The 21,480-nt window shown below is 43.0% G+C and overlaps 1 protein-coding gene and 1 long non-coding RNA gene across 4 annotated transcripts in view; one reads left to right on the top strand and one right to left on the bottom strand.

Annotated features, from left to right (window-relative positions):
* LOC116153024 (uncharacterized) overlaps positions 1-21,480 on the top strand; it is a 344,527-nt gene that overhangs the window by 112,813 nt on the left and 210,234 nt on the right. For both annotated transcript variants that reach the window (XR_010380594.1, XR_004136693.2), the window contains exon 4: positions 6,289-6,438. This is a non-coding gene — a long non-coding RNA (uncharacterized LOC116153024). The remainder of the gene's footprint in view (positions 1-6,288; positions 6,439-21,480) is intronic.
* Positions 1-21,480, bottom strand: part of PLA2R1 (phospholipase A2 receptor 1) — a 104,364-nt gene that overhangs the window by 81,665 nt on the left and 1,219 nt on the right. For both annotated transcript variants that reach the window (XM_031451522.2, XM_031451521.2), the window contains exons 2-3: positions 6,279-6,659; positions 3,528-3,701 (exon numbers count right to left, since the gene is read on the bottom strand). In XM_031451522.2, coding sequence (XP_031307382.1) covers positions 3,528-3,701; positions 6,279-6,659 — 555 coding nt within the window. The remainder of the gene's footprint in view (positions 1-3,527; positions 3,702-6,278; positions 6,660-21,480) is intronic.

Consider the following 21,480-nt stretch of genomic DNA (forward strand, 5'->3'; position numbering starts at 1 on the left):
TAAGAGTTCAGCACATATTTGTGGAAAGGAATGAATGACTGGTTTGTGGAAAGGGAGGTCAGACATACATCATCACAGAAGTCAAGAAGAGACAGTGCTCTGAGGAATGTAAGCAAAGTGAAGAGGCATAGACAATTCTTTTGAGAAATCTGTCTATGGCAGAGAATGAGAGAGACAGATGTTTTCAGGAGCCAGAAGTGGGGATGAAGGAGTTGTATTATTTTTAAGATGTTAAGACTCGAGCAGGTTTAACTGCTGAGGTGAATCCACCATACATCCGTATTGGAATCACCTGGAAGGCTGGTTAAAACACGATTGCAGGGGCTGCACTGCTAGAATGTCTCGTATTGGTGTCTGGGGTGTGCATTTCTAGCAAGTTTGCAGGGAATGCTGATGCTGATGAAACAGGGACCACACTTTGAGAACCACTGGGATACAGGTTGGAGAAGGGCGGAGGGGAGGCTCCAGAGTCCAGGTGGGGGGATGTGCCCAGGGTTGGAGGAGGGCCACACTGTACAGGATGGAGAGGAAAAGATGGGTGCAGACCCAAGTCAGGCTTATAGGTTTGGGAGCAGGAAGTTTTTAAACTTGCCCTGTTTTCTTTGTGGAGAAGGAATTGAGGCCATCTCTTGAGAGTAGGGAAGGAGATGTAGGGCAGGGTTAGAAGTCAGGGGAGAGAAGAGAGGTTTGCATGGCCCCTATAGGGAGTGAGAGAGCAGTATGACAAGAGAGATGCAGTAATATTGCTGACCAGGCCAAGGTTGGCAGTCTTTCATCTGTTTTGGTACGAATCTGCTCGGTTGTATCATTCAAGTCACTGATACAAATTGTATCAGCTGAATGAGGTTTCGGGGCAAATCAGATTGTTCCAGAGGTTGGTATCCTAAACATATCTCAGACTAACTGAGTGTGATTCTCAAGCTGTGTAAGATACACAACCAGGACAACCCAGCATGACCCCGAATTGCCTGTAAACAAACTCAGAGTGATTCCTAGACATCATCCTTATTCCCGAAGATCTATACTGATGGATGTTTTATCACATCCCTCTTTGCTAGTGTGTTTTTGTATGTGTTTATCAGCACTAAATTTAAATTTTGCCCACTTACAATCAACGTTGGTGTTTTTAAAAAAGGCATCACTCTACATTGTGATACTAAAAAATTTCTATGTAAGAAAGGTGAGATACAGATGTAGGAATCTCTGCTTTAATCCACTCCTCTTGTCCTGCCCACTTGTTGACCTCATGGAAAGAGCTATCAGCTTACACAGATTCCAGTCTCTGGTACATCATTTTGAGTTATGTTGGCCACCAGGAACCAAAAGACAAGAAAGGAAGAAAACTGGAACTGTAATTTAGCACTGTACAGATAAACATGCTCTCTGCTGGTTGTGGTAAAGGTCAGGAGAGTGGAAATCTGGTAGGTTGTCAAGCGGAGGAAGCTTCTGAACTCTAGGAAGCTGAACAAATAGATAGTCTGGGGAGGGAAAAGCCCTGGGTACCACTAAGCCCAAGCTTCCACCTGGGAAACGATAATTGGCCAAAAGTGACAGAGGATGGTGACAGTGCTCTTTGAAGAATCTCAAAGAGAATATTGTAGCTTAAAAAACACCCCTCAGTATGAGGGCCATGTGAAACATATGTTAATTTTATTAGTATTGGCTTATTTACTTTTAATAATGACATCTATTGGAAATCAAATTGGAAACAGAAGATGATGTCAAAAATGTGACATCTGACTCAAGAATCCAAGGTGTGTAGGGATTACATGCACATACACCTACATACAGACATTCAAATTCAGAAAGAGAAGGCTGATGATCTGACAGTTAGTAAATAATGAAATTTTTCCATGCTTGTTGGTGAAGGGCTGCTGTTCTAAGCTCCTCAAGTGCCTCTTGCTGCTCCCACGTCCCATCACATTATAGCAGCTAAGGGGTTAATACCAGCAGTGGGCCTCCAGGACTCCTAACCCCCACATTAAGATCTCCACTTGGATTGACCAATAGCCCATATCATGTTGTTTGCTAAATGTCTTAATATCAGCCTTGTATATAGATGTATGTTGTATAGAATTACCTGCATATTATGAATTGTCTGATGAATTATCTGCCACAGGATCACCTGGGCCACTTGTCAAAAATGCAAATGCTTATTGCATCTCTGGGACAGGGTGAGGATATGCATTTTAAGCTATCCCCAGGTAATTCTAGAGCATTGTATCAAATATAGTCTGCATTTTCAGGCATAGAGCAAATCTGTCCTATATTCCATCTAGAGGTCAAGTTCTTCAGAGAGAGAGTCCTAAGTCCTAACACTATGTCTAGCTTGTCTGGTAGCAGGCAATAAAGAGGAGGGACCATTGATACAGAAGCCCACGCTGAAAAGATAAGTTAGCCTTGAAGATGATGTCATGATGATAATGGTAATCCTGGCAAGGGCCACGTACTATCACCTAATTGGATCCTCTCAGTAACCCTAATAGGTACTATTTTCAGCTCCATCTTACGGTGAAGAAACTGAGGCTCGGGATCTCATTGTTGGGAGGAAGCAGGACTCCAACCTTGGTCTTTCTGATTTCAAAGCCTATGCTCTTTCTTAGTCACTAAGTTGTACTGGCTCCTAGATTAGAAAAAAACTCTACAGGTAACTTATAAATCAGATTCTTTGGAGTTAATCTCCTTGTTTTCTTTTTGTTTCGAATTTCTTTATGGCATTTTGTTAACTATGTGGAGAGAAGGTAGGCATGGAAGATGAGGAGATTATAAAATCTATATTCTCTGCCTTGCAGGAACCAAGGTGAAGGAAATTGAATATAGAAAGTAGAAGGTATATATAAATATTCCCCAATACTTAAGAACCATTGGAAACCTTTAAGCTAAATGAAAATATAATAAAATAATAGTAACTGACAAAAAATTTAGAACATTCAGCTATCATTGACCTTGAAAATCAAGTTAAGGAGAGAAAAAGATTTTGAGGTTATAGCTAGAAACTGAGTAATAAGAAAAGGGAATCAAGATAAGAACTCATTGTTGAGAAATGATGAGGGCAACTGTGCTTTTAAAAAGATCATCAAAGTCCAGTGGATGCCTGGACTTGACAATGGGCAAGACAAGCAGTCAGGACATGGAAAAGTTAAGGCAGCTCGCAAGAGGAAGTGGATTGGAGGAATAACTGAGCTTTATATGCATTCAGGTTTATTTTGAAGTATCCTGCCTGGAAGCTGGGATTAATGAGATCACAGAGTATTATAATTTGATTCCAGTTAAAGCATCCTTATGCACTGAACTTAATGAAGAATGGCTAATTAACATCTTTTGAACTTAAAGGAAAGAAGGAATACACATCAGAATTGTCTTTTCAAGCAAAAACAAACACAAAATCAAAACCTGGGTAAATGGAATCAGAGAGCTTATTCAGACTTCAATATATCAATCTGGGTGCTTTGCTGTAGATACAAATAACTTTCTAATCATCCTCGGTTCATTACTGACATATAGGGAAGACTAGGTTTTATACTTACTGGGATCTGGGCAAAATCCCCACTTCTCATCTCTTTCATACCGGCTCGTTGTGGCACACCACAGTGAGTTGTCTTCCCGCCCTTCCCGAGTACACTCATGATGCCACTGCCGGTTATACTGGAAGGGAAACATGCATGGTGTCCCATGGGCGTTACCTTTGATCGTATACAAATCTAGGAGAAAGAAAAGGACAAAGTCAGATAAGCATTATGTCAGCTTTATCTTTGAAAACTGTAATAGAGTGAATGCATTTTTTACTGACCAAAAACCTACAATGGGCAAGGTCTTCCCTTTGTCACAGTGAACGCTCAGGACCTCTGTGTCTAGAGCATGGAAAAGTGCAAGGCTGAGTGCTGTGTTCAGGGGAAACGCTGATAAATGTTTGTTATTTGTATGTTTATCTCCTTGTTTATTTTCTTTGGTGCACTGCTACAGTTAGCATACATATTTGTAAATGGATGAGAAGAGAACAAATTTATTTATTATTAATTTTTAATTTAAGTAGAGTTGATATTTACAATATTGTATTAGTTTCAGGTATATGGTTTCAGATTCTTTTCCATTATAAGTTATTATAAGATAGTGAATATAGTTAGAGAAAAATATCTTCCAGTCCCCCAAAAATCAGCCATCAGCATCTGAACCTTGAGTTTCATGAGCATTTATTAATTTATTCATTCAACAGATGTCTGTTGAGCATTTAATGTGTCTAACACTGGATATATGATGTAATAGTGAACAAATGAGTAAAAGTTCCTTTTTAGATGGAGCTTCTGTTCTAGTGGGGAGAGAAAAAGAGAAAGCAAATATGCAAGTAAACATATAATTTCAGGTAGTGATAAGTACCATGAAGAAAAACAAGATAGGGGAAAACAGAATGACTGTGTGGTGTGTGTGTGTGTGTGTGGGTGTGTGTGGCGGGGGTGGTGGAGGGGCATGATTTTTGATACGGTGGTCAGTGACAGCCTCTCTGAATAGGAACCAGGGGAAGTGAAGGTTCAAGTCTTTGGAAAAGAGTTGTACTGGCAGGAGGAACAGCAAGTCCAAGGGACCTGCGACAGGAGCTGTGAGGAGTGAATGGGAAGAGTGGGGAGGCCCGGGAGTGGGTGGAGTGTGAGCTCACAGAGGGCTGGCTCTGCCACATCATGGACTTCAGTCTTTACTCTGAGGGCGGTGGGAAGTCACTAGTGGGTTTTGAATGGGAAAGTCTCACAATCAGATTTCCATTTTTAAAGACTCACGAGGTACAAGGTTCTGCAAACAGAATATGCACGGGGGGAGGGCAACACGGATGCTGGGCTGGAGGCCCCCACAGCAGTCTAGGAGAGAGATGGCCCTGCTGAGGCGCCTGCTGGCTGCTTCCTCAGAGTATTTCAATAATTGGTCATCCTTGATTTTTGGCAGGAAACAACAGAACTTTTCATGACTCAACTGAAGCTTTCTATGGTGAGGGGAATCAAGGCCACCTTCAATTAAGTCAGAAGGTCCTGGAGCGAAAAGGCTGGCCATGGGGATTCCACCCTCTCCCACAATTGGCAGGGGCTAGCCCGAGCTCACCCCACATCACCAGCGCTAGAGGCTGGAGCTGTTTGGGAACTACTGGTATTTCAGGACACATCCTCTTGTCTCCATCCTCCGCCTTCTACTCAGTCTCCCCCTGAACGCGTTGTGAGTGTGGGTATATGGCTAAAAAGTTAACCTAAGACAAAATGCCAAGTTCCTCCTTGGAACAGTAGGTTATTCAGGGTGCTGGTTTGCAGCTCTTGCTTCATTGCAGTGAGTCCTAAAAATGGCTTGCTCTTGGCTCTGTCTCTCTTTAATCATTTCTCATAGGAGAAAGTCTTGCTTTAGATCGTAGACGCTCCTTGCTCAGCTTCTTAGAGTTCTTTAGAAAGATAAGTTCTTATTAAGGCATAGTTCTAGAGTACCATTAGGGCAGGGACCACATCTGTCTCACTGGCCTTTGTAAATAAAATGTCCGGTACTGTGCCTGAGAAACAGTGCTCAATGAATGTGTGGTGGACAGTGAAGGGGTGGATGAATGAATGAAGAGAGCTATGAAACAAAGCCCGAGAAACAGGTTTGAGGTTTCAGAATCTAGAAGTTGCTTTCTTTCTTTCTTTTTTCTTTTTTTCTGTTTAAAAATGCCCCAAATGACAAAACTATGGAAACAGCCTCCTCCTCTCCCCCAACACACACCCCAAAACTTTCCCACTTTCCCACTCTCTGGCACTCATCCAATACCCCTGACAGTTGTTTGCCTTTAGATGCCTTGTGACATGACCCTCCCCTGGATGCCAGCCAGGCCTCAGGAGGCTCTGCAGTGCCTGCAGGCACGCTCCCACACACGGGACTGAGTTTCTACAATAAGGGAAATGGTGGCAGGAGAGGCTCTTACATTCACCCTGGAGAGTCCTTACGTTTTCCTTCTACCTTCATTTTCTCTCTCCCTCCTCCTCTTGTTCTTTCTCCTCCTTTCCACCGATTCCCAAAGTTATTTAAGCATTTTCTTGCCTAACACCTTTAAATTCTGAGATGTTCTGCTTTTTTGGCAGAACTTAGCAAGTCCATTCCAAGTAATCTTTTTACGATAAACGGCTGAGCAACCGAAATGTATTAGTAGAAGTCCCTTGAGGTTCCAGGTGCATTGTACTTCTTTCACTATGATCTATTTTACAAATCTTTACTTATGGGCAAACTTTCTGAATATACTATTTCATGAGCACTTTGGATGAAATTACTTTTTTTACCTTTGTGCAGATATTCACAAATGCCTCCACCGCCTGACATGTAGGGGATCCACTTATGAAGATATTTCCATGAGGCCACAAGCGTGTTGTGCTTCACCTGGACCGAATACTGGTGCGGGCCAGTGATCGTCTTCCTGTTGCAGCGCCACCTCAAGGAAACGTGAGTGGAATCACACTCGTATATGCTCAGAGGCTGCTCTGGATCAGACATGTTCAGGCCCAGGCAGCCGCTGCCGCCGATGTTAAAGAGGTGGTGGTTTGAAACCCATTTCCATAGCATGTACTTGTTTGGTGGTTTGCAGTTCTCCAGGGTCAGTGTAGATTTGCCTGCTTGAATGCATTTCTCGAGGGTCTCACTTTGGATAATGAAGATGCCTTTATCTGAAACAGCAAAATAGAAGATACGGTATAGAATATTTGTGTACAATAATTAACTAGTGTCATGAGGGTCCCAGTGTGCATGTCTGAGCTGTGAAAGGTCACAACTGACAAGCCTCAAACAGAACTGAATTTGATTGGCGGGGTCCATCACCAGGGCTTTATTTGCACAAAACAAAGGAGTTTCCTGGGAAGCATAAATAGACTTGGTGGAGCCAGTGGGAGACCTGTGGTCTAAGGCTGCCACGGCCCCCCAATAACAAGGGCTGCTTGTGAATCCACTCAGGGATGGTACTGATAGAGAAGGAGCTTGCCACAGCTAGAGGGAGTGGGGGCTGGTAATAAAACTCAGGGCTACAGGGGAGGGACATTGGGTGCCCAGAGGTGTACGGTGACACTTTGTTTTTCTTCAGACAAGTGCCTGAATGTCAGGAATATGGCAGCTGAATCAAGAGCCACTGAAATGAACATTTCTGCCATCAAATTTCTGTAGAAAACCCAAAGGATAAAAATTAAGTGCTGCTTTGTGTCTTGATAAAAGATGCAATGTTGGTGAGAAAAAAAATGCTTCTCCATAGTGGTTTTCTGCTCTGGGTCCATCTGGAGGAAAAAGGTGGAGACATTTGCTATGGGGATGGCCTCTTCCCGGGAGCATCCTTGTTGGGTAGGCCGGGCAGCAGCAGACAGATGCCCAGGACACTAGCTGAGTCCCCACACCTGGATACATGAAAGGAACAGAACCACCATGATAGCTGTGAAACCACACAGGCCACGTGGCCACGTGGAGAAAGGCCTGTTGTAATCTACTCCTGAGTCCCCAACCCCCAGAGCCAGAAGAAGGGATGTGGGTGAATTTCCTGTGGAAACGCTGGCGGGGCCCAGCCAGGGCTACCTGCTCGCTACTTGACTTTACCTCAAGTCGCTGGCCTGGAAGGCATCTATTATATAACAGTTATGAACATGTCCTCCCATGGGTTTTTTGAAGGTGGAAATCATGTCTAATTTCTTTAATCTAAGTGCAGAGTGTCCTGAGCACGTCGCAGAAGTTCAAGGAATGTTTGATGTGATTAAACATGCTGGCGGCTGCTGCTGGGCCTGCGGTTGCTGGGGTCACTTAGCTCGGACTGTCTGGTCAGGCCCATGAGCCCTTTTGTTCTCCTATTAGCTAGGCTCTGCGCTTCTATTTTACTTCCTGTCCATTATTCAAAGTTCTGAAGGGACATTATCGGGTTCCCTTCAAATGGCTGTGTTTAGGGCCAGTGCTATCTCTTTTGGCAGGGGCGTAGCAGACACAGGCAGAGAGGCCTTCTAGAGATTTGAGCAGTGTAGAATGAGCCTCCCCGTGTGTTAGTGAATGGGAACAATGCTTCATTTTGGTCAAAGTTCTTTTGGTTTTTCTTTTTCTCAATTTTTTTAATTGAAGTATAGTTGGTTTACAATGTTGTGTTAATTTCTATTGTACAGCATAGTGATTCAGATATATATATATATGTACACACACTTATTTTCATATTCTTTTCCATTATAGGGTATTACAAGGTATTGCATAGAGTTCCCTGTGCTATAGAGTAGGAGCTTGCAGCCTATTTTATATACAGTAGTTAGTATCTGTGGCTCAGGCTGAGAAGAACTGATTTACAGTAACCAAAATCACTCAAGACACTGTTAAAAAAAAAGATTGTCAATGCATCAGTGGAAGCTATACTTCATTTAATAATTGATAAACTTACTTACAGCCGTATATTTGAGGAGTCAAATTAGTTGTCAGAAAATTGCTTTGCTCACTGTACATCAGAGCAAAAAAGAAGGGAGTTGGGGGTGGGAAGGTAGCAAATGAATGGTTTTAGGGAGATTTTATTTAGATCAGGAAATTTGTTTTCCTAATGAAGCCTGTGTCTGTGTAGTTACTAGTAATAGTCATCCAAGATCAAATCCACCTCCAGCCAATGCGATGTGGACTCTGATAATTAACCTTCTCTCCAACTCTCCTGCTCTCCTTTTTGTGCCTGGGTTGAATGTTACCTTCATTTCTATTGTAATCTACTAATTACTTTCTAGCTAGCCCAGAGTTCCATTAATTTTTCACTAAAGGATAATTATTTTACTATAATTGTTCCTTAGTTTAGCTTCTATCTAATATACATGTTTAAATATATCCAGCTCTGCAATTTACAGGCTGGACCTCAGTCCTCTGGGCCTCAGCTCAGACACCTGAGATAGGTGCGTAGACTACCTGGCTGCTGGTTAAGAGCTCTGGAATCAGGCAGACCTGCCGCAGACCAGCTGCGTGGCTTTGGGCACATTTCTTGATCTCTGTGAGCCTTGCCTTTCTACTTTTAACTGGGAATATGTGTGATACTGACCTCACAGGGAGGCTAAGAGTATTCCATTAAATAACTCATGCAAAGCACACCACACACTACGTTGGCATGGGGAGACCTCAGCAAATGTGAGTTGTTGTTGTTATTATCATTCTGGCTTCCTGATTCTTGGTCTGTAGATCCAGCCATAAATTTGATTGAAGACCTATAGAGTACTCATTTGCACATACCCCAAAGACTTCTCTTCTATCATTAGCACAAAAACTCATTTTGACTTTTGTTTCTGCAGCACATAATGGGAGTAGACATTTTAGTTAACAATCCTGAAATACTATGCTGTCACCTTTTATGGAGGAAAAATACTCTTTAGACAACGAGATAACTAAATCTTTGTCTCAGATATATGTGTAATTATGAATTAAGAGTTTTCATCTGTCCATCTTCCACATTCTCTACCTGTAAAGTCTATACTGCAGCTCCCTCACAAGAAAGGCAAAATTACCTGATGTTGACAGGGAGTGTATGAATGGTTGAATGAATGGTCTGTAAGTGGACATGGAAATTACATATTGCTAAATTTTGTGAATAAATAATGTTTTAGAAAGTCCAAATTATTAAGTGTCAAGAGAAAAGGAATGGTAGAATCAGAAGTTCTGTAGTCCCACCAGTGGTCATTACAACACTTTTGCAAAGAATATATTAGACAAACTTAATTCCATGCTGCTCAGTTGCAGGGGGCTATCCCATTTCTATGCCCAGCTGCCTTTAGAATGTGGCTTTGGAAAAGTTCTTCAGCATGTATCATAAACAAGTAGCTCTGGCCTACCAATAACAATACACATGCCATTGCCAGAAGGGTAGTGTATGTCACACTAAGCTAAAAAATGGCCCAATCCTATTTTCCCATTAAGCTGTAATGGAATTGGGTCCTGGCATCATTAATCTCCATAAATCCACTGAAGAGAAAACAACTGTTTCCAAATAGACTGTGAGGAGATCCAACATAGGTATCAATATTCTGATTATTATCATATGTGTATATGAGTCGCCTCTAACAAAAGCATAATGTGAAAGTAAGCCACCCATCCTTAGTGTCTGTAGGCATATTTCAGAAAGGATGAGAATCAAATGTGGGAGGAATCAAGATTGATTATATATGTCAAGGACATCAGTTCTGCTTGAACACTGATTAAGTGGTTAATGAAGTGCTGCCGGAGTGACTAAACCTCTCTGCAGTAAAATGCTATTATACTTCCTTTCATAATTATAAGTTTAGGAGGAAAAAAAGGATTGATTTACTAAAGGTAACTTATAAACTAATTTTCATCCTTTTTTTTAACAGATAAAATCCATGGAAGATAGGGGCTTTGCTTTCTACTTCTGAGTTCCTTTTGAGAGGAAATCATTTTAGACCCACTTTTTGGCCCCACAGGATAACATCTACTTTTTTAAGGAGTGGAAGGAGAATTACTTTATTTATTCATTTATTTATTCATTCATTCAACAAGCATTCACGGGCTTCTGACTGTGTGGAAGGCACTGTGTAGGATGTCAGAGAGAGAGAGTAAGGAATTATTTGTCTAAATATCTGTTCCTTAAAACTATCTCTACTTGTTCTGGAATCATGGGAATTCTCCTTGTTAATGGAAAGAAGGGAGTTTCATCAGTTCCAAAGCAATCATTGTAACTGCACTTAAAACAAGTCCTTAAAAACAATTGATGAAAAGTAAGAAAAAGAACGTAGACTAGAATTTAAAACACTTGACTGGATCTTCAACTGATGTCACCTGTGAGGTGGACATGGCGTCTCAGTGTCAGCAGACCTTTCTGAGTGGAGTGTGTGTGTGTGTGTGCCTGTGTGTCTGTGTGTATAGGCATGTACTTGCCTATTTTCCAGGGAGGAGACAGCAGAACAAGGCTGGAAGGAACACAGACATGGTAGAGGAGAATAGTAACTACCCACATGCCCAGAACCATGAACTTCAGAGCTGGGTGGGACCGTAAAGCTCATTTAATCGAATCATCCTTACACATTGTTTTCCAAATCCATTTTTTCTTAGGCATTTGACACCCATACACTCAGTGAGGACCATATAGGTCTAGCTTTACTTACATGTACTAATTTGTAACCTGGAAAGAAGAAGATGAACTGCTGTAGATTGTTGCCAAACAATTTGAAAGAGGAGACTTGAAATCTCAAACAAACCTTAATTGAGGGCCTAACAGGGCATGTGTTAGGAGCCCTGCAGACAGAAGGATATGTATGTCCTAGTGTTTGCCCTTAAGGAGCTGATGTTCTCCCTGGGAGTACCTTGTGAAATGTACAGAAAGAACTATAACTTCATGCCAAACATATTTGACCTAAGAGGTATAAGCAGAGTAAGGTGGAAGCCAGGAGTTAGAAGGGATCAGTTTGGCCTACATGGTCAGAGAATCAATCAATCAATCAATCACTTTCTCACAAGAATACACACACACACACACACACACACACACACCACACACTTTCATTTAACAAGCATTTATTAGGAACCTAATATTTGTTGTACATGGAGGTGCATTGGTGAACTAGACCAGCATGAGTGCCTGTCCTCATTACAGGGAGAGAGTTCAGGTGGTAGAGGAGGTCTATAGATGGAGAGGTGAAGGGGGCACTGGGGACAGAGCAAAAGTCACCAAAGCTCAGGGGTGATACAAATAATCAGCTCTAGTGTGACAAGGGCCTCACTATGTAAAAGTTTGGTGGTTGTAGAATATAAAGTTGGAAGGAGATGGTTTGAGGTCATTTTATGAAGAACTTAAATTTTATTCAAAGGTTTGCATATCCTTCTTCAGATGAAAGGGTGCTTTTGGAACAAGAGAAGGCATGCATGAGCGAGGCTATGGTGCGGAAGATGAATTGGGGTGGTGAATCACTTGAGAAAAACATTTATTGAGCACTTTTTGTGTGCCCAGCATTATTTTAGGAGAATAGAGGTGTGAGACAAATGTCCAACTTCCTGCCCCAGAATTCTCATTTAGGTTGGATGAGACAGCCCACATGCAGAATGGAGAACAGTCTGAAGACTATTGCTTTGATCTGGCAAGGGAGATAGAGGTGTCAGTTCAACTGATGGTGATGAGAAAGGAAAGAAGGGGGTGGTTAGACTAGTCACTAGAGAGAGAATTCAAAGAGGGAAGAAATGACAGGATTTGGTGATCGATAGAATGGAAGGATTTTGGAAAAGGTGGTTGTGATGACTTGTGTTCTGGCTTCAGGTATTTGATGAGCTGTCAGATGCCTACCAATCCCTATGCTACCTTGAGGTTGGAGTCTAAGGCTTTGAGCTGCGGCTACAGTTGGAAGGGTGTCAACTCGAGGTCCCTGTAGGAAGTTTCCCTTCAGGCCCTCCCACTTGCCTTTCAGCATCCCTTCTGACCACCTCCACCTGCCTTTTGGTGGCCCCTTCTGCTTTCAACAGCTCTTCTCTTAGAACTGGCTGAGGTTTGAAGTGGTACAGGAATAAGATACGGTTTGAAATGTCAAGCCTTGGTGAGGTTTATGTCCTTTAAAAAAACAACAACAACACTGGAAACAGACAATGACACAATTCCTAAAGAAATCCTTTTTATGGTGGATTTTAGGCAAGCACAGGGTTTTCTGGTGTCCAATAAACAATACCATGACAGTGGCCACTTAATCCAGTCCACACATAAGCCGGCCTCTGGGTAGCTCTGTGTTAAGGGAACTGGAAGGAAAAGTTCAAATACACGGTTCACATCAAGTGCAATATTTGACAAGCTAATAGGAAGCCACAGCTTTCCAGCTACAATCCAATTTCAATCTCCTACCCCATTCCCTTGGGACTGAACGTCTTCTACTTCATCTACCCACACAGTTGGTGCTGGCTCATGCACTTTCTGCCAGGATCGTCTCTTAAATCCATCTAGTTTCGTGCTGTTCTGATAGTACCCTAGTTTTGGCATGGAAGGGGTCCAGGAGGTGGTGGGGAGGGCATCTCTGCCCTGAAACTGATCTAAAGGTGAGCAGCTTCTCTCTTGAGATGGACTGACATTTTCCAGCTACACAAATTTGTGTTGGTCCTGTCCAGTAAATCAGATTCAGATCTGATTCTGTTCCTTACTTAGATTACTCTGTAGCAGGAAGGGATGCTTTGAGTGGCTGAATCAAATCCTATTCATGGCTGAACAATGCAGAGAAGCTGGATTCTTAATACGACTTTCCAAATCAATAAGCCAGGAATTTCTGATGTGTGCAGCATGCGGCATGTGCATTGAAAAGACAGAACTAAGTGAAAAGTATGTCTGTCCTTCCTGGCCCTCTCTGCATGAATATTTGCAATTTATCCCATATCATCTTAGATTTGGTGTTTGTCTCTTGACAATCTGATAGCACCTAACAAAGTCTGTGTCTTCCTATTAATTGCCTTCTATATCTAAAAAGTTAAGTACGTCTTAAAATATCTCCTTGTCCTATCTCAGAACTTCTTTCTTTCCCTGTCCTAGTGTTGTCATTGACTTTGAGCCTTCTTTATTTTCCTGCAGCTTTTGAACCTGGATAATCACCACCTCCACAGGCCTGTGGGACCCCCTTGCTAAATCTTTTTACGTGTTCTCTTCCCTTTTCTTTCTAATCTCCCCAAATCGTCACTCCAAGTTCCATGAGGCACACAATACTCTTTCTCACATGCAGGAAAAATGAAACCTCACTTAATCAGCTCCACTGGGCTCCAGTTTTGTCAGGATTCAACTTGCCTGTTACCACCCACTGTGTGAAGTGGATTAACCCTTTCAGACTGTTCTCATCACTCCCTGCCACTCTCCTTCCCTCCCCTCCCCGGTCTATCTCATTTAGCAGTAACTGACTCTCACAGAAAATCTTTTCTCTTCCAAAGTTCTTTGCTGAGTCTCTGCATCTTACTAGTGATTTTTTTTTAGTCTAACAGATTTTTAAAAAATTTTTTATTGTAGTATAGTCAAGTTACAATGTTGTATCAGTTTCTGGTGTACAACATGTTTCAACCAGTGAATTTTTAAACTGAGATGAAAACATTTTTCTTCCTTTTAGCTTTTAGTCTATTCCTCCATCATTTTTGTCTTTATTTAACTCCAAAGTATTTCACAGGAATTGTTGGTGTAAAAAACCATTGTTCACAGTGGCTCTATTATCATCTTACAGACTGTGTTGAAAGTATACCTTCTCAGTCACCAGGGAATCTTGTTACAAAAGAGCATGTTGTGGTGACACACAATGAGACACAACATTGTTAAACTTCCCCCACAAATGCCTTCTCCTTGAAGCCCAGGGGGATATGATTCAAAGACTGGGTCATCAAAACAAACAAAAACAGAAAACAATTCCACCAACAATCAAATAACCCTGGAAATGATGTGACGTTATTGAAAGCAAAAGTATTTGCACTGAGCTATCCATCTTATCTGCTTTGTGAATATACCCACTTGGGAAAATTACATATTTACTTAAGTGGGAGATAGAAATGAAAACAATAACAAATCCAACTTTTAATAGTAGATACATTGTTGGTCTCTGTATTCATTTGCTTGGGCTGCCATACCAAAGTACCACAAACTGAGTGGCTTAAATGAAAATTGGTTGTCCCCTAGATCTGGAGGTTCCAAGTCAAAAGCAAGCTCCTTGGAGGCCTGTGAGGGAAAGATATATTCCAGGCCTCTTTCCTCAGTTTGTAGGTGGCTGTCTTCTCCCTGTGTCTCTTTATATCATCTACTCTCTATGTATATTTCTGTGTCCAAATTGCCCCTTCCTGTGAGGACATCAGTCATATTAAATCAGGACCCACCCTAATCACTTCATTGTAACTTGATTACATCTGTAAAGACCCTATCTCCAAATAAGGTCTTAATCTGAGGCACTGGGGGTTAGGAATGCAACATATTAATTTTGAGGGGGTCACAATTCAATCCATAACAGTCCCAGGCTTCTTATTCAGCTACCTAATTTGCAGAGCCCAAGATAAAATGAAAACTGGGGCCCTGACTGTCAATCTCCACTTCCCATGGGCCAATGAGGGATGGCAACCTCTGTGGCAGAAAGTTCTGGGAACACACTCAGTACCTGGACTGGGGACAGGTGATAGGTCCTCACTCAGTCCTCGCAGGACAGCAGTGGTGCTGCTGGCCCAGCGGGGACGGCAGCCTTGTCCTGCTCCCCGATACCACAGGCCGTCCACTCCCAGGCCTGGGGCCTCCAGTCCCCCAGCCCCAAAGCAACCTGGTTGCCATGGTGGGTGGAGGACAGGAGTATGGAGGGGGAGGCTGAAAACCCATCCAAGGGAGGTGGGGAGGTGACATGAGGTTGGACTGAGCTTGAAAGGAAGCTTTAAGCCCCTGGCTCATACTCCATTGTCCCATGGAATTTCATGCCCAAGGCACAAATTCAGGAATAAAAATTATTAAGAATTCCAAGATCTCAAACCACAGAGCATTAAATCCTAAGCAAGGCCTTGCCTGAGCATGGAGCCCTATGAGACTGTTCTGGTCACAAACCCACAAAGCCTGCCCTATTAATTGGCCAAAGCTAACACTATGGAAAAAAGACCTTAGTAAACTACAGAGCACTTCTTTTAGGGTAGAACTGCTTGAAGCTAAAGAGTATCTGCCTTGGTTTCTCCATCTGTACAATGGGTTTAATAATAGTTCTTCCTCATAGGATCCTGATAAGGATTACCACAGTCACGATGGCCACTTATAAATTAATAAGGGGAAAACAAATCTTAACTTGGGACGTGGGTAGTGCAAATCAACAGCAAAGTAAGACAACAGTGTTTACAGTTAGATAATTACTTTGAATTTCCTGTTTATATTTTCATAATTGAAAAAGGAAGTTCTCAAGAATGGAATGCAAAAAGCCAGAAATAATGAAACTTTTTTATAAGCATATTTCTTTGGAACTGTAGTAATCTGGAAAGTATCATAAATTAAAAAGTCATGTGGCTACACATCAAAGCAGAAACCTCTTGTCTGTTTTGTTTAGCTCTGTATCACAGAACATTTGTAGGAATTCTAATAACAGTTCTCCATTTTTCTTGAGTGGCTTTATAAAATATCCTACCCTAAGTGACTTTAATATAGTGTTTCTACAGTGTTCTTTTGTTTGTTTCTTTTATGAACTACAATATTTCTTTTTACTTTGGTCAATTAAATATATAATTTATGCTCCTAGCTTTGTATTGGAACATCTCCTAAAAGGCTTTCAAGGGTAATTTCTAAAAGAAAATGGAGACAAGGGTCTATAAATGTCTCAAATATATTGCTTTGATAGATCATATGAGGATTCATCACATAGGCATGAATTCAGAAGAGGCAAAACAAAGGAATTGTTTCTTCAGAAACCCTGATGTAAATAAGCAAATTGTTAGGTCAAGGAAGGGGAGCTGAGGGGACAACTGAGCTCTCTGTGTGGCGCAGCCTTTCTGGTCATTGGCTTGGAACCCGCACTGTGCGGCATCAGCTACTGTGACAACCAACAATAGGAGAAGAGGTTAGGAGCTTAGTAAGAAAGAGTAAAAAGAAACCAGAAAAACTAGAAATCTATGCTGACTCTCAAAGGCTTGTGAGAAAAGGAGCCAGTCAGAGAAACTGGGATGGGAAAAGTATAAAGTGGAAGAGATTCTAAGAGATGATGGACGGAAAGAGAAGAAACAGTCTGACGGCTGGAGTGACTGATGGCCAGGAGGGCAGCCAAACCAGTATCTGATGATGCTTTTATTTAGATTCCAAATCTCCAGATTAGGAGCATGGCTTATTGCCCAGGAGTATAAAAATTGCCTAGAAAAAAAAAAATCAATGGCTTTGCACATTTCTGCTTTATGACAATACTCACTTCTACATGTGGAAGTACTGATTTAGAAAAGGAAGAATTGGAGAGAACAAGAGGCTGGCCTCCTGTTCCTCCTGTCAAATCTTGTGCTCCTATCAAACAACACAATATACAAGCTATTTTATAAGGTCACAAGGCTCTCCAGGGGTTCTTTGCATTAGGGCTCGAGGACCTGGTTCACATTCCCACACTACAAGTTCTTGTAGGTGCAAGTTACTTAACCTTTCTTCATCTATAAAAGAAGGGTATGCATTAATAGTACTCACCCGAAGATTGTGGTGAGGGGCATTTTGACTTTTGTATCGGAAATGGAAGCTCGGGGGGAAATCTCGGGGTCACAACTTCTCCCCACAGCTGCCTCCAGGTGGTGGTTCTCGTCAGCCTCTTTCAGAAACCTCTCCTATGTGGCACCCTCTCTTCATTCCTTGATATTGAGGAGACCTCCCTGAACCTCTCCCTCACGTTCCCCATGTGATTCCAGCAAGCGCTCCCTTGTCCTCCCCACCCCAAGGCCTCTAACTTCCATGTGGATGACCCAATCCTCTGGCCCAGTGTTTTATCCAGTGCAGGTTATGGCCCATTAATCCATCCTGAATCAATTTAGTGTGTAACGACCAGCATTACAAGACAGAGTAGAAAAGTAGCAGCACATCATAGTAAGTAAGGGTGTTTTTTAATGAACTTTTATTTCCGACATTTATGTCTGTTCTGCTCTGGACACTCAGTTCCTCGACCTCCTTTTCTCCCAGGACCTTCTTCACCTGTTCTCACTTTAGCGACCATTCCTACAACCAGACCTTGGACCTGGTCACCACTGAGAACTGATCCACCTCCAAAACTCGTTATTTCCACTGTATAATCACTACCTGCCTCCTATTCTGCCATCTCTCTCTTAACTTACACTAAATCTACTGTTTTTTATTTTCTTCCTTTTAACTCATATTTATTGAATCCACATTTTCTGCTCCTCAGTATTCCTACTGAGACTGACATAGCTCAGTTCATCAGCATCTCTCTTTATGGGCAATTGCTTTAACTTTCTAGATGGTTTCTTTGGTGCCTTTTAGGATTACCCCTTCTAAGTCCCAAACTGACCACGGCATTCCTAAACTTAGAAGTGTGATCTGGTTCCCCTTTGTCCAAACTCACGAGACTCTTCTCAGCAGTACTCAATTTACTCAGCCAGATTTTTTTCCCCTTAGGCAGAGTGCCTCTAAACCAACTCTTCATTTCCTCATCTCTCACATGCTTCCAAATAGAGACATGCCAGCTTCTCATCCTGCCACGACCCTATTCTGGGGATTTACTTCACCCACAGCCCCTGCTGGGGCAGCATCCCTGTATGTACCTCATTCTCTGTCACAGCCCCACTCCATGGCCTCTGACTCAAGGGCAGAGCACAGGGACAGGCCAGCCTGCTGCGAACAGTGTGGACAGACTCCTCTCTTAGGAAATTAAGGGGCTCTTCCAAGGATGCTGTGGAAGCTATGTATGAAATCTCCTGCAAGTTGAAGCTGAAGAAACCAGTCCACAGAAAGAGAATCAAACAGGGACCACCAAGCAGCCCCTGAGAGAGAGAAACAGAGAAAGTAGCTGCTTTATCCCAGTGGCCAGTTCTAAGTTCCTAAGGGGTCTGGCTGCAAGGAGAATCCTTGAGAGCCTGGTACTTTTACATCCAGGCCTGCGTTTGCCTGAGTGACCTTCAGTGGCCCTCTTCCCTCCGGCTCAGAGAGCCCCGATCAGAACATGCAGCCCCCTGAACGACTGTGGCCCAGCACAGGGTTCTGTGCCTTTGTGCACGTTCCATATGCCCTGGCTCCCATGTGACAACTGCCTACTTCTCCTTCAGGAAAACAAATGCCCTTTAGTGAGTCCCCAGACCCTCAGGCCAGTCCTTCCTCTGCATCCGTTTGCTCATTCCTGGTTATCCAAACATCTCCTGCACTGTTTGTGTTTCTGTATCTGTCATGGGGATAGCGTCATATCCTACTCATATTTTTATCTCCCCAATCTGGGGGTGAACAGCAGATTCTGTTGGTCCCCAGCCCACACTGTCCACCTGGGAAGTCGCAGGCCTGAGGTCGTTGCCATAGACTCTGAATGACTTTCTGTCTCCCTGCCTGACAGTGCCCCGCCCAGGCCAGAGTGCCAGGGGATGAGAGCCCCAGGAGGCCCCGAAATAGAGAAATACCTCTTCTTCCTGCCCCTCTGTGGGTCCACTGTGCTCTACACTGTACCTCAGAGGGGCCCTTGTGAAATCGAGTCCCAGTTGCCTCTGATGGTTTTCTTCCCTTCCCTGTCTCATTTCCTCACTCCCTCACCTTGCCTTCTGGAATCAGCTCCCAAATAACCTACTTGCATCCAAATAAATACATGTCTCAGGGATTGCTTTTAGGTGAACCCAAACCAAGAAGGGAGATGAAGCACCCAGTGCTTGACAGATAGTGAATGAACAATGGAGGCCTTCAGCCCCTCACCCCTCTTCCTACTGGCACAGGGTGTCCCACTCTCCTCCCCCCCAGTTCACTTTCTTCTCCCTAGACAGGACCCCATGGTCCAGGACTTTGACCTTATGCTCATCAGCACTCTCACTTCCCTTGGTCACTGGCCATTTGTAAGAGCTACCCTGATGATCCAGAGGACTGACGCACCCCTGCTGAGGGAAGCTGAGGGCTGCAGGGGAAGCTCTCCTATGTTGGTGGGTGCCATTTCACATTTATAATTTTCTGCCCCAATGTAGCTTCAAAATGCTTTTACTTGCCCCCAGTTCGTTTTCTTTAGCAACCTCCACAGAGACTTTGTCCACTTTTCCCCATGATACCCGCCCCCTTCTTTATTCTCCCCTCCGCCCTCCTAGTATCTGGGAGTGAATTTATTAAGTTTTAGCACTTGCTAAAAAAAGGGCTCTGATTTCAGAACCCCAATGAGGCCCCTCGGTATAGTCAAGTAGGGGTAGGAGACAGGCTGCAGACATGCCGGGTACAGTGCTGTGCACAGGAGAGTAAGTAATTGTTACAAGGCTGTCAACATGTCAAAATGGTCTGGTCTGGCCAGGGGAAGAGGGCATCATGGTGATACTGAAACAAAAGGACAATACTTGAGTAAGTACTATTATTAGTTCTATTTTTGTATATGAGGAAACTGAGGCAAAGAGAGCTTGCCCAAGGTCACACAGCTGGCAAATGGTAGAGCCAGGATTTGAACCCAGACAGTCTGGTTCTGGGGCGCATGAACTTAACTACTATATCATATTGTATCTACTGATTTTTTTAATATAAATTTATTGATAAGCGATTGAAAAGTCAGCACAATGCCATCCATCATCTGCCTCTCAGGGGTGGGATGCTTATAATAAATGAGATCAATCAGTAATATATTTCAAAGAAATTTTCATATGAAAAACACTATATGTATATTCTACCTTGCATTATTACATATCCCTTATTAGTGCACATGAAGTTGACATAGGTGTGTTTTCTCCTGGTTGCTCTGGAGATGCCAATCATGGATAAAAGTAAGTCACTGTAGTACAGTTAACACAATGGCAAACCAAGGCGCCCAAATGCAGCTAAAACCATGGCTGTATCTCCACTTCTATATCTGAAAAATGGATGGCTGGACTAGACAATGTCTCAGGTCCCTTCCAACACTAAGGTTTTGTTTTTCCACCTTTGGTCAAACAGGAAAAACTTAATTTTGAGCCTCCTAGATTATACTTAAAATCCCACTGATGTGGGTGTTTGGAGTCAAGGAGGGAGCCTGTGTGAGAATTGAAACAGTCGATGGCACACAATCACTGTGCTCTTTAGAAGTTAGTAGCAGCATTTTCGTATCTGAGGAATCTCTATGCCAGCTATGTCAGATGCCTTTAGATTTGCAAACTGTCACCTGGCGTGGATAGGAGGGAGTGGATGATTCTAACTTCATTGTGTCCTTGACCATTCAAAAGAAGGCACTGATTAGAAACTATCTCAGCTGGGATTTGGATCTGCTGCATATAGAAAGGATTAGCCCATCTGTGCTAACCCTGGCTCAGAGGATCACCAGCCCATTCGCCCTGTGTGGCTGGGCTCCAGCTTCTGTTCTCCAGGCTGCTCACTTGTTCTAGATAGATATCTAGTGCTCAGGAAAAACCCACATTTTAAAATGTAAAGGAATAAGCACAGCACAGTGACTGTTAGTGGAGGTGGATCACCCCACGGGGTCAAATGCCATTTGCAGGAACATTATTTTACTGAACTGACAAGGGAGGTAAGAGGTATCTGACCTTTGGCTACTTTAGAATAAGAATTGCTCAACCTGTCCCTGCTAAAGCCTCCTAGGAATGCTAGAGAATACAGTCCAGAGAAGATTACCTCCCAAATGTACACATAGGTTGAGAGGGCAAAACACACACACACACACACACACACACACACACACACACACACACACACACACACAGACATTGGTGACACCTTGTTTTACCCCTTCTCTCCAAGCTTATCCCCAAAGGCTGAGACGATGGAGGCTGCCTGGTTTGTTTAGCTTCCTCTACCTCCCTCCTCCCTTCACACAATGGCTTGCACTTTTCCACACTGGCTCCTTTGCCTCAGAGGTGGCCCATATTCACGAGTGTGGGCCCCTGCAGGAAGATATCTTTTTG

The sequence above is a fragment of the Camelus dromedarius genome, chromosome 4 (assembly GCF_036321535.1).
Source record: "Camelus dromedarius isolate mCamDro1 chromosome 4, mCamDro1.pat, whole genome shotgun sequence".
Classification (NCBI taxonomy): domain Eukaryota; kingdom Metazoa; phylum Chordata; class Mammalia; order Artiodactyla; family Camelidae; genus Camelus; species Camelus dromedarius.